This window comes from Eptatretus burgeri, chromosome 3, assembly GCF_056783735.1.
Source record: "Eptatretus burgeri isolate ZD-2024b chromosome 3, Ebu_testis_v1, whole genome shotgun sequence".
Lineage (NCBI taxonomy): Eukaryota > Metazoa > Chordata > Myxini > Myxiniformes > Myxinidae > Eptatretus > Eptatretus burgeri.
In genome coordinates, this window is record NC_140963.1 from 98,752,386 (window position 1) to 98,766,416 (window position 14,031).

A 14,031-nucleotide genomic window follows, 5' to 3' on the forward strand; every position below is an offset into this window, starting at 1 on the left:
CAAAGAGGCTCCTTTAGAAGAGCGCTTGAAGCAACACAGCACTGCAGTACAAATGGCTATCCGTATCAGTACTCACACACAAGTGATACCGGTCTCTTTTATTAAATACTACCCAACAATGCAGTGTTGATTTCAGAGATAACTTATTTGGGGAAAGTTGATATTGATGTAAACACAATTGCCTCTACCACCGAAGGTGGATGAAGGTCACATGTCTTTCCCCCTGTCTGTCTGTTTGTCTGTGAGCAGGATAGCACAAAAGGTTGTGGACAGATTCAAACGAAACTCGGTGGACAGGTTTGGTGTGTGACAGGGACGAATTGATTTGGTGAAGATCCGAATCTGGATCCGACACTTTTAAAAAAAATTTTGAAGTGATTCTTTTCTATTGCGGGAGAGGGCCAGAAGCAATATATAACAGAATATTTGAATATGTTGCGGACGAGTTATGACAAAACTAGGTGAACAAGTTGGATAGGTGACAAAAACAAGTCGATTCGATTTTGGTTCAGGTCTGATACAGATCTGGGCTACAAGTGGGATACAAAACAAACTGTTCAGCCTGGTTGAGGTATGTGTTCTTCCGAGTGCCGTTCTAGTTTGAAGAAGAGAAACAAAAGCACAGCCAACCAAAAAAATTGCATTCAGTACAATTCCACCAATTTTGTAATAAACAGGAAAGTTCAAGATTACTCTCATCAGTTATCCATATTTATAAAATTAGCACCGCAAAGCGGGCGTAACCCCTCAGCCCCTTGACGCAAACCAATTTCAAGATGGTGGCCATATTGAAAATCGCAGCATGCCCATTTTCGAAAGGAACCTTCCTCTACTCAACCCCAACACACCCAGCAAAAATGGATTTAATAGGACAAGGCGTTCTCCTCAAAATTGACGGATACCAATTTCAAGATGGCTGCCGTGGTGGCCACAGTGAAAATCGCAGCATGCCCATTTTGGAAAGCAACCTTCCTCTACTCAACCTCATTATACCTTGCCAGAATAAAATCAATGTGTGAAGCCGTTCTCAAGTTATTGTCCGGAAACCAAATTCAAGATGCCTGCTCTTGCCGCCATATTGGATATCGGATTGCGCTGTATATCGAAAGGAACCTTCCTCTAAACACCCCCATTATATCATACAAAAATGAAATCAATAAGTCAAGCCGTTCTCAAGTTATTGTCCGGAAACCAAACTCAAGATGGCTGCCCTCGCCGCCATATTGGATATCGGATTGTGCTGTTTATCGAAAGGAACCTTCCTCTACCCAGCCCAACACATACTGTAAAAATGGATTTCATCAGACAAGGCGTTCTCGAAATTGACGGAAACCAAAAGTTGACAGACGCCCGGACAACGCCTGTGCCAACAATTCCCCTTAGCGAATTCGGGCTGAGGGGTAAAAATGAAAAGCGTGGTCCGTGAGGCGGTGAAACCGTCTGGGAAGCCCTGTCATTTACGCCAATTAATCACATATTGTTTGAATGTTCGTTGCACACCACACAAACGTCTATAAATTACATACTATTGGAATGTTCTTTTCACAGTGAAGCTGTGACAATACGTCTAAAGACCCAAAAGTCCCCGAAGACCCAAAAATCCCAGACGACATCTTTGTAATCTCAAGTCTGAACTCTCAAACCTGTCTCCCTCCTCCAAATCCTGTTGACATCTAGTTAAGTCTGTTTCTGGTGTATATTCCCCTCCATCCCCTCCCTTACCTCAATGGCCACACAGCTGACACTGCACGTGAAAAGGCTGAATGACTAAACTCCATGATTGCTTCCAAATATTGTCCCAACCCCATCAATTTCTGCACCTACCTTACCCAATCGCACCCAGTTGTTCCTGCACTCTGTGTCCTTTTCTCGTGAAAAAGTGGAGAGCTTGCCACTCACTGTTCTATTCACCCTCTCATTTGCTCAAGGTCATCTACCCTCTGCTTGGAAATCAGCAAACATTACCACTCTGCATAAAAAGGTGCAAAAACAGATCCCTGCATCTGCAGACCAATCAGCCTTCTCCCAATCATCAGCAAGGTTATGGAATCCATCAATGCTTCAGACATTAAATCCTTCCCCTTCTCCAATGGCTTGATTTCCGATCATCAATTTGGAATCAGACCAGGTCACTCTACCCTGGAAATGCTGCTTCTGTTCTCCCAACAATGGATGGAGGTTCTCAATGCTAGACATGAAATCAGAGCCGTATCCCGAGACATATCGCTTGCCTTCGATACGGTCTGGCACCCTGCCATGCTCACTAAACTCTCTCCCTATGGTATCCAAGGCCATCTCCACTTATGGCTCACAGACTTTCTCTCCTGTCGCAGTCAACGTGTGGCCCTAAATGGAGTTCTTTCTTCCCCTCTTCCTGTCCAGGCTTGAGTTCCTCAAGGTAGCGTTCTGGGCCCTGTTCTTTTTCTGGTTTTCATCAATGATCTCTCCCACTCTCTGGAAAATCCTCTTTATCTCTTTGCCGATTACTCCACCCTTTGCCGTATCACGTCATCCCTCAGATATAAGCAAGCAGCAGCCTCTTCACTCTCTGCAGATCTGGATAAAATCACAAGCTGGTCCAACACATGGAACATGTCTTTCAATCCTGACAAATCTCACAGGCTCACTGTGTCTCTCTAAAAGGACTGTCTGCAAAATCCCCCCCCCCCACATTTACATTCTCAACAATCGTCTTGAAGAAGTCCTTTCATTCAAGCTTCTGGGTCTCACTATCTGCCATGATCTTTCCAAAGCCGGTCGCCGACTAGGCATCCTTCATTGTCGTTGTGCAAAGTCCTTCCTCGGCCCACCTGAGCTCCTGACCACATTCAAAGCTTTTGTCCGCAGCCTGATGGAGTACTGCTCTCCTCTCTGGTCTGCTGCTCCTGCCTCTCATATTTCTCGGCTTCACGCTGTGGAAACCAAGGCATTTAGGATCATTAGTATCTCCCGCGATGAGGCTGAGTTTTTGGGTCTCTCACTCTACCATCACAGGCAGGTCGGTGGTCTTTCTTTCTTCTACCATGTCCTCTCCAGTCTTGCCCCCCCCCCTCTTGCTCTGTCTGTGATATGCCCCCCACCCCCCACATTTCCGCAGGGCGCTCAAGCTCTGCCAGCAACTCCTTCTGGCAAAACCACCAAAAACAAGAATCACTGCTCACCTTCACTTCTTCATTCCTCTTTTTCCCCACCTATGGAACAAACTCCCACACTCTCTACAATCCCACTCTTCCCTCCAGGTCTTCAAAACAGCTGTTCACCACCATCTCTTATCTTCCTCCATCCAAAACCACGATCTCTTCTACCCCCGTTAATCCACACCAAACCCACCTCCTTCAAATTCACTGCTTTCCTTCCTGAAGGTCCCTGTATGTCCATCTTGTATACCCCATGTTCCCTGCCCCATTCCTCTCCCTTTCACAGATCTCTTAATGTCTCCGTTCCCCACTGTTTTGTCCTCCCCTCTCCTGCCCCTCTTATCTCCTGCTCCCCTTGTTCGTTCTGTGTTTTAACTCTCATATGAGCCTCGGCATTGTATTAAAGAAAAAGAAGACCCCGAAGACCCCTGAGACCTTCACACCATTTAGACCCCTTACGGCTTACACCCTTCAGATAGATGAGACAGCTTCGACCACTTGGATCTTCTTATATCACAAATGAAATTTAAAATAAATATAATATCACCAATACTACAAATAAATTTGTAGAAAAGAAATGTTTGTATTATGATTGGTGCAAATCATGCCAACAAAGCAAATCTGTGACGTCAATCTCTGCAACGACACGTGGAGAGGCGAGCATAGTGAGCCGATCCACGCAAGTCACTTATAAAATGATCGAAGTTTCATTAGTGATGTTTAGTCAGCGACGCACAGATTAGCCATACGTACGTCACTGGAATGAAGGCTACATTTCTATCTACCCTTCAGTTACTTGCTACGTTTGGGTCACTTGCCAATAAAATGAGTGAAAAGGAGCTTAAATGTTAAGCGTGCCATCGTCATCAATTGACTGTTCAACCCAGGTGGCATTATATGGTGTTACAGGGATGCATATGAATGAGGCTTGGAACACCTTTCCGCTCATACACTTTGGGGAAGTAAAACTTTGGCACGTATTAGACGATTGCAGACATTCGTTTGCAGAACATTTTGAATTCCCCCAATTATAAGCAGTGATCCCATACAAACCTCAGACTGGGTTTTCCAAAATTCAATGTCCTTGGTGGAGTTCACCTGACAGTTTACCACCAGAACATCAGGCAATTGCTGCAATATGCGTGTTTGCACCTGCACAAAGGGGCAGCACACACTTTACATGTACACATAGTATTATGTTACATTATGAGAAGGGAAACATTTAGAATGGCTGTGAACAATAATTTTGACCAATGACATTTAAGACAATTTGTTTGCCTGTGATGATGTTTTCAAGTCCACATTTGCAAACAACAAAGCACAAATGGTCAACAGAGAAAGTGAGGTGAAACTCCAACAGGACAAAAAAAAAAAATCATGGATCCATAACAACAGGACACAGTTCTTGCAGATGAAAGGGGACAGGGTCTCAGTCAGTGTGTGTAGTGGTGCAAAGAAGGAAAATTGGAAAGGCCATGAGGTAGTAGTGGGTATCGGACTGGTAAGCTTGGAGGGAAGAAGTTGAGAAAACAAACTCAGGAATACAGGTCATTAAGGGAGAGAAAGGGGGATGGAGGTGAGCATACAACCTGTCATGGATTTCCCCATATGTCAATGACATGGGAACCTTTGATCCTGCAGCCTTACAATAAGCAAGATGGAAGGGAGATATCGAGTAACTGTCTGAAGTGGAGTGCGATATTCCATGATGCTTCAAATATTGACCGAATACATTATTAATTTGAAGGTGAGAATGTTTGAAGAGCTATTGTCCAGAAGAGATTTCCAAAGTAGCAGTCAGCTTGGAAATATGATACAGTGCATATAGAAAGTCTACGCCCCCCACCCCCTCCCCGCCCCCCGACAAAATTTTCACCTTTTGTTTCCTTATTGGCTGGAATTAAATTGCATTGAATCAGACTTTTTCCACCTTTATTTTCACATCGGTAACACACAACTTCCAAGTGAAAAACAAATTCTACAAATTTCAGAAAGTTAATTAAAATACAAAACTAGAATATCTTGGTTGGATAAGTGTTCCCCCCCCCCTTATAATAGCAATTATAATTAGCTCAGGTGTAACCAATCACTTTCAATATCACACAAGTTAATTGGCCTCCACCTGTGTTAAATTGCAGTTAATCTCATTATTTCAGAATAAAATCAGCTGTTCCTGCAGGTTTCCTCTGCTGGGGAGTGAATTTCACAGTAAAGACTCAACCATGAGCACCAAGGAGCTTTCAAAAGACCTCCGAGATAAAGTTGTGGAAAGGCACAGATCAGGGGATGGGGATAAAAAAATTTCAAAGACCTTGAATGTCTCTTGGAGCACAGTCAAGACAATCATTAAGAAGTGGAAGGCGTATGGTACCACCGAGACCCTGTCTATATCAGGCCGTCGCTCCAAACTGGATGACCAAGCAAGGAGGAGAATGATTGGAGAGGCCACCAAGAGGCCAATGGCAACTTTGAAAGAGCTGCGGGCCTTTACAGCAAAGACAGCTCACAGTGTGCATGTGACAGCAACATCCAACGAACTCCAAAAGTCTGATAATTACGTTAGGGTGGCAAGAAGGAAGCCATTATTCAAAAAAGCCAGCCTTGAGTCCTGTTCATGTATGCAAAAAAAAAACACTCTGGAGATTTTGAAGCCATGTGGCAAAAAGTTTTATGGTCTGACAAAACCAAGATGGAACTTTTTGGCCTAATTGCAAAATGTTATGTTTGGCACAGACAATCACCCAAACAACACCATCCCTACTGTGAAGCATGGTGGTGGCAGCATCATGGTAATGGGATGTTACTCATTAGCAGGAGCTGGGGCATTGTCAGGATGGAAGGGAAAAATCGATGGAGCAAAATACAGAAAAATCTGAGAAGAAAATTTGTTGCCCTCTGCAAGAAAGCTGAAATTGGGACGCAAGTTCACCTTTCAGAATGACAATGACCCGAAGCCCACAGCCAAAGCTACACTGGAGTAGCTAAGGTTAAGGAACAATAAGATAAATGTCCTTGAGTGGTCCAGTCAGAGCCCGGACCTAAATTCAATTGAAAATCTGTGGCATGACTTGAAGATTGCTCTCCATCAACGCTCCCCACGCAACTTCACTGAGCTTGAACAGTTTTGTTCAGAAGAATGGGCAAATACTGCCCAATCAAGGTGTGCAAACATGGTAAAGACCTACCCCAACACTCACAGATGTAATTGCTGTCAAAGGTGCTTCCACCAAGTATTAACTCAAGGGGGTGGACACTTATCCAACCAAGATATTCCAGTTTTGTATTTTTAATTAACTTTCTGAAATTTGTTATTCACTTTCCTGTTTTTTGTATACCTTGTCGAGCCTCGTATGAGAGCGAACACACAACGCACAGCAAAGGGGGGGGGGGGGGGAGGGGGCACGAGACAATCGGGGCAGGAGTGGGAAGCACAAAACAGTGGGGAACAGAGACATTAGGAGATCTGAGGAAGGGAGAGGGATGGGGTGGGGAACATGGGGTATATAAGATGGACATTGCAGGGTCTTTCAGAAAGGAAAGCAGGGAATTTTAAGGAGGTGGGTTTGGCGTGGATTAACGGGATTAGAAAAGATCGAGGATTTGGATGGGGGACAATAAGACGTGGTGGTGAACAGCTGTTTTGAAGACCTGGAGGGAAGAATGGGATTGAATAGAGTGAGGGAGTTTAAAGGTGGGAAAAAAAGAGGAATAAAAGAGTGAAGGTGAGCAGTGAGTCGTGATGTTGGTAGTTTTTCCAGAAGGGGGTTGTTGGCGGACCTTGAGCGCCCTGTGGAAATATGGTGGGGACAAATCGCAGACAATGCAAGGGGGGCGAGACTGGAGAAGAGATGGTAGAAGACAGAAAGACCATCGACCTGCCTGCGGTGAGAGAGTGAGAGGCCCAAAGACTCAGCCTCATCACGGGAGATACCAATGTTCCGAAATGCTTTGGTTTCCACAGCGTGAAGCCGAGAAAGGTGAGAGGCAGGAGCACCAGCCCAGAGGGGAGAGCAGTACTCCATCAGGCTGTGGACGGAAGCTTAGTATTGGTCAGGAGCTCAGGTGGGCCGAGGAAGGACTTTGCATGACGGAGGATTCCCAGTCGGCGACTGGCTTTTGAGGCCAGGTTGGAAATGTGGCTTTCCAAGGAAAGATCATGGCAGATAGTGAGAGGCAGAAGCTTGAATGAAAGGACTTCTTTCAGAGGATTGTTGAGAAGGTAGATTTGGGGGGAGGGGGGTTCCAAATGGTCCTTTTGGGGAGACATAGTGAGATTGTGAGATTTGTCATGATTGAAAGACATGGTTCATGTGGTATTGGACCAGTTTGTGATTTTACCCTGATCTGCAGTGAGCGAAGAAGCTGCTGCATGCCAGTCTGAGGGATGACAGATGGTACGGCAGAGGGTGGAGTCTCTTCACTGCGTTGGAGTAGTGACCTGTCCAGGATTGTGCCCAATGGCCCAGGAGACTGCTTCAGCAGCACTGACACTCTTTACAGAGTATGGTCACAGTGGATGTAATCCACAACTTCCAAGCGGGATTTGAACTCAGGACCGTAGGATCCCAAACCCACCACCCTAACCATCAAGCCAACAACTCTTCAGGATCCCCTGAAACACCCAGCACCCCATATTCACACTCAACCTGTGCACAAACTCCTCAGCTATCCCCTCATCCTTGAGCTTGCCAACATCCAGCTTGGGTGAGATGGTACATTCTCTTGGATTTCAGCCACAGCTTCAGAGTTGCTAAAACAAGCCTGTGGTCAAGATTGACGTGAACTGAGCACTTCGATAGACCATGCAGTTCTAGAGCATCCTCCAGCGACCATCAACGAGCACATGGTCAATCTCCTTTGCCACATCACCAGCGTTGGGATAACAGGTCCAGCAATGTGGCTGTGGGTGTTAAAACCATGAAGCAGCCACCCTAAGTCCACGACATCTTGCAATGTCAAGGAAACTTGGTGCTATTCTGGTTCACAGTTCCAGATCCATGGGGACCAACAAACATCTCCGAACCATACATATCAGTTCCAGTCGATGTATTGAAATCTCTCAAGACTGGAACAGTATCTTGACTGGGGCACTGATCAACCGCAGACTCGAGCGCTACATCGAACGTCTCCTTCACGGAGAGATCACTCGCCTCGGTCGGAGCATCTACAGAGACCTGGGAAATGACACCCGGAGTGACGAATCCTCAGTCTCATAATACACTCATTGACCGGTGTTACCTTCCTTGTCATGGGGGTCAGTTTGTTGGACATAGCCACAGCAACTCCTTGGGCAAGGTAAATGTTGTGGGTTATGATGTGTAAATGACGGTGGAAGAAAAGTCTGATTTGATACGCTTTAATTCCAGGTTATAAGGCAACAAAAGGTGAAAATTATGAAGGGGGGTGTTGACTTTCTATAGGCACTGTATATAAACTTGGTCTCGGGGAGGGGAACAAGCAAAGGGTTTGTGGGGGAAAGCATGCAAGCTGAGCGTACAAATGTTGTTGGGTGTGGAGTTAAGAGGGCAGGATTAGGACCAGGAGAAAGCCGATTAAAGACTGCAAGACTTCAAAATTGCCATCGGTAAGTGAGAAGCACATCTCTAAGTTCATTCTCCTGGAAAGAAATGCCAATAACAGGTATCACCTTAGAATCCACAGCCTCAAAGGTATAAGTGTAGAAGTAGCAAACACCAGTCCAAAATGGTGAATGACACATCATGACACTTTAAAGATACACCATCTAAAAATTATAAGCTGAGAAACTTCAAGGAGACACTTTGCACTGTGAAGAATTTCCACACTGTGGCTGGCTTTGGAGGCCAGCTTGGAGATGTGACGTGTCGAGTACAGGTTGTAGCTGTTGATGAGGCCTATGAGCTCCAGAGACTAGATCTTTCAAAGAGACTTTAACCATTCCAGATGTGTATCATATAATTGGGGGTTAGCAAGATGGTCCTTATAGAGGGACAAAGTGTTAGTGTGGGATTTTCCTGTAATAAAATTAATATTTCAGGAAAATGATCAGTTGCTTAAGTCGTCTGTTCTTGATTTCACGAAGGCCCTTCAGGTTTTGCTGTGACCCTTACCCAATTTATAAGCGTTCGCTGTTACGACACAAAGTCATGATGCATGAATATGCAATCTAAATTAATCTTAAGTCCCTTATACATATACTATAACGGAAGATGCTCTGAAGGTCTCTCCTCCATTGTTCTCCCCGAGCATGCCTTCAGACATTGCACATGTTGTACAGTTTCTTCACACTCCAAAACTGTATCTATCCTAAGGGCCAAATGTTTCATACACCTTCACCTTTTTTCCTCGTGCTGCTCCACTCTGGAACTCCTTACCGGTGTCCACCTTTCCCTCATCCTACTACCTCCCGCAATTCAAGAGGAATGTTAACAAATTTCTTCTGTTCTCTCTTTCAAACTTTCCTTTGGTATCCCCCACCCAGAGTTGCCTTTGGCCTTGTGAAGGGTGTGCTCTATTAAAAAAAACAATTACAGTATGTTTGAATTCAGACCAACCTCCAAGTCATCCAAACCTTTTGAGCACAGTACAAGCAGAGTACATTAAAGAGCAGGTTGTGGGTCACCAAACATATTCTGAAAATTTATCAATATGATTATATGTGCATTAAATAGTTCGATGCAAACTATTGCGGTTGCCTAACTATTGGGAAAATTAATGAAATTTAACTCCGAAGTTTCTATTTCTCGAGGCTGTTGAAAAAAAAACACAGCCGCGTGGCATATATGGATGGTGACGTCACGTTCTCCAAAACAAAGCGGACGCTCACTCGCTCATTGAAGAAGTGTCCAGTTCAGCGGGCCGTTCTTTCGCTTTTTTGAGCTTGCAACTGTCTATATTATCCTTTTTTATTTTGAATTATTGTAGAATAAAGTTATTTGGATATTTGTACATCATGCCTCGTACGTGTGTCGTCATGTTTTGTGAAAATGGCTGGAAAACGGGTAATCCCTCCCACTGATTCCCGAAGGAATCAAACATTCGCTAGCAGTGGATAAGATTTGTACAAACAAAACGGGCGAATTTTCCCCCAAAGAAAACGGGTAAAGAGGACCCTTTGGACAGACTTGTCATTTGTGGTGACCATTTCACAGCCGAGGATTACGAAGGCATAGACACATCTGATCACCACTCTGTGAATACAAGTTGTTGTTTGACAAGTTCTCCAGATAATGCTCTGTCACAGAATCAATTCTTGAGTTTTAGTGAGAAAAACCTTTAAATGTATTCTTAAAGAGTACAATGGAAAAACACATAAATAAACTTTGTGAAAAACACAAGCATGAAAAAAAATTCTCAACAAATCAACTTATTGTTGATTAAATTACTTTTTTAACAGCATCAGCAAATTGGGCTATTTCATTTCAATTGTAAAAAAATTGATCAATTTTCCACTTTTTTTTCCTAAATTTGGTAGAATATTTCCCAATGAGGCTAAACATGTTTTGGTATTTATATGCCACAACAGTCTCTTGAAAGTTGGGGTTTGTTCCAACTGTTCACGTTCGCTGGGGTCAAGCTCAGCGGTCAGAAAGACTTCAATGCCAAGGCTACGGTGTGTAATATATTTGGGTCCATTATCGATTCATTCTATTTCTGACTATTGAGTGACTAGAGGGTTAAAATTATTATATCAAGTCACAGACGAATCAAACTTTACATTATTTTATGCATCGAACAAGAAAATGAAAATCTACAAACCAATCTGTCTGGTGGAATCTGTCAGTGTGAACTGCCGGACAGTCAGTCCTGCCATTTGTACACGAAATAGGCCGTTTTCTGGTACTTGCAGGTGGCTCAAATTTATATGGCTCAGGGCCAGAAACTCCATAGTATAAATTCCCATCATCCTCCGACTCGTCCTCGGCAATATCGGAATGAAAACGCTCAATTTCATCGCCGCTGAAATCACTCTCTGATTCGCATCTCGCCATTGTTCACACGCTGTTTCCGAATGTTCACGAAGTTTTCGGAGAACGTGACGTCATAGCATCTTCGGTAACTTCCGGTCTGTTTTTCGATCACTGACAAAAGTTTTGACTTAAAAGTTAATTTTAGCATATTTCGATTTTAAATGTAAGAAGATAATTGCCCAACGATTATTGATGCGATTGCAACCTTCGAATCACGCGGTCATCAGCGACCGAAAACCTGGTCTTTAATTACCTCCAGCACCAAATGTGGAAGGAGGTTATGTTTTCACCCCTCTCTGTCTGTTTGCCTGTTTGTTTGTTTGACTGTGTGCAGGATATCTCAAAAAGTTGTGGACAGATTCGGATAAAAGTTGAAGAGGGTCGGTGTGTGACAAGGACAAACTGATTTGATTTTGGTGAAGATCTGGATCCTAGAATTCTTTAAGTGATTCTTCAATGTTGAGAGATAGGGCTGAAAACAATATATAGCATGATATCTCAAAAGGTTGTGGACGGATTCAGATGAAATTCGGTGGACATGTTGAGTGTGAGACAAGGAAGAGTTGATTCAATTTTGGTGAAGATCCGAATCTGATAATTTTTAAAGTGATTCTTCACCATTGAGAGATCGGGTTAAACTAATATATAGCACGATATCTCAAAAAGTTGTGGACGGATTCGGACGAAACTTAGTGAGCAGGTTAGGTGTGTGGCAAGGATGAATCAATTCAATTTTGGTGACGATCGGAATCCATATCTGGATTCGAGAATTATTTAGTTTTGTAAGCGATTCTTCACCATTGAGAGAGAGGGCCAAAAACGACATAATACTGTATAGCATGATATTTTTAAAAATGTATTGGGCCCAATATGTTATTGTGGATCAGGTATTATGTGGCAGAGGTATGCACTTCTAATTTGGACTTGTGTTAACTTGGACACGTAAAAATGGAAGTTCATTAAATCTTCTATCTTTTGTCAAGTGCAGTTCATACCTGCAACCAAACTCCCAATGTGACAGGTAAACCTCATTTGAAATGGAAGAGAAAATTATGTGGGCAAAGGCCTCAAGAATATCACTTAATTTGACGATATTATCCCTGTAGAAAGCAACACAGTTTGAAAATAATGGCATTATCCCAAATGGCCTTACCATTGGCTGGTATTTTTCACAACTCTCACACCATGCCTGAGTATTTTGTTCCAAGCAAATGCTTCTCTTGAGCACCTCAGTAAACTCGTACTCTCGAGAAGGGTTATCTAGGCAAACACACAATGAAAAGAAAGAGTGTTTTATTCTTTGCATACCACAGTTTAGATCATGGCGGCATTCCAGGTGAATAACAATGATTTGGAATGTGTGTTTAAACTATTTTGGCACAGACAAAATTTCTCGTTAATTGATGGTAAATGTTACAACAATCAGTAAGGTTTACCAAACTACCATACACGTCAGCAACTTGGAGGTTCTCTGATGACTGCCAGAGATACCCAGTGTGTGTGTGTGTATGTGTGTGTGTGTGTGTGTGTGTGTGTGTGTGTGTGTGTGTGTGTGTGTGTGTGTGTGTGTGTGTGTGTGTGTGTGTGTCTAAAATCCTGGCCACCTGGGTTTAATTGATTAGGTGAAACCTGATTGGTTATTCCCTCCATTCAGAGGTGAGAGATGTGGGTGGGTCTTCCTTTTTCATTTATATGTTGACTGTTTTTGATGTTTACATGTGGTGTATGCTTGGGAGCCTCATTTGTATGCATTTCTGTCTGCGCTGTCAGTGATGATTCACCAACAAGCGATGAAACCGGTCCGGCAACTGAGGGTGTGTGTAGCATTGGGATTCTCGTGGATGTACTATTTGTGAATGTCTTTATAGCTGCGGAAGAACCTCTGGGAAGGGTTTGAAACGGCAAAGGGCTTACCTTGGATCGACATGGTTGCTTTATGCAGCTTCTTTGGCTAAAAAAGCAGGGGAGGAGTCAATTTATTTCTATAATCCTAGCCACCTGGGTTTAATTGATTAGGTGAGACCTGATAGGTTGTGCCCTCCATTCCCAGCTGAGAGATGTGGGTGGGTCTTCATTTTTCATTATATATATATATATATATATATATATATATATATATATATATATATATATATATATATTGTTTACGAATTTCGGTCCGCCCGGCGTGTGATCGGCCACGTAACTCAAATCGCGACCGCATCGCCCACCGGAATTGTGGTCTGGAACTACCGCCAGGAGCTAGTCACGGGTGGGTCTTTCGACCCCACCACAATCGTGCCAATCGGCCACCCGCCCAGGATAGGGTTGTTCGCCAAACTCGACCTACCTAAGTACCTGCACGGGTATTTAACCGGGCAATCCTACCTCGCGGCTGGCCGGCCTAGGACATGAACCGCTTAAGCGGTCCGTTCCGTGCTTCAGTGATAACCGAGCGGTGTTATCGCCGCCCCGGTGGACGTGATTATTTACCGGGTGCTTACACCCCTTCGAGCAATTCCTTCCGTGATGCAAGATGGAAGTTTCAAACAAGGGACAGGACGCAACGAAACGGGGAACAGTTCAACAAGCACATTTATTGCACACTCAGACAAGCACGTATTTTACAGCCATACAGTAATTCAGGCACGTATGTACAGTCAAGCAAGCAAATGAAGAATTACAACCGAATAAAGTGTCTTTATTCCACACGCACACTTAGACAATTCTACTTCTAAGACGGCGCCACCACATGCATTTACACAAAAGCAAAGGAAAAAGCCACCCTCAAAGGCAAGGGTGGCAGACAGGTTCGTGGACCAAATGTGCGTGGAGCGGCCAGGTCCACAAGACCGAATGGTCTTACCCACGCCCTCGTGGCGCGATGGTGGGCAAGCCGCGATGTCAGCGTAGCTGCGCCTGGCTTCGTGCCCCTGGCGTGGCCGGTGAGCTCTCTCCATCGATCG

At 44.0% G+C, this 14,031-nt stretch overlaps 1 protein-coding gene across 4 annotated transcripts in view; it reads right to left on the reverse strand.

Annotated features, from left to right (window-relative positions):
• The window catches only part of PAN2 (poly(A) specific ribonuclease subunit PAN2), a 179,243-nt gene that overhangs the window by 48,867 nt on the left and 116,345 nt on the right, over positions 1-14,031 (reverse strand). For all 4 annotated transcript variants that reach the window (XM_085874652.1, XM_085874654.1, XM_085874653.1 and 1 more), the window contains 2 exons: positions 12,240-12,346; positions 4,191-4,289 (listed from right to left, as the gene is read on the reverse strand). In XM_085874652.1, coding sequence (XP_085730778.1) covers positions 4,191-4,289; positions 12,240-12,346 — 206 coding nt within the window. The remainder of the gene's footprint in view (positions 1-4,190; positions 4,290-12,239; positions 12,347-14,031) is intronic.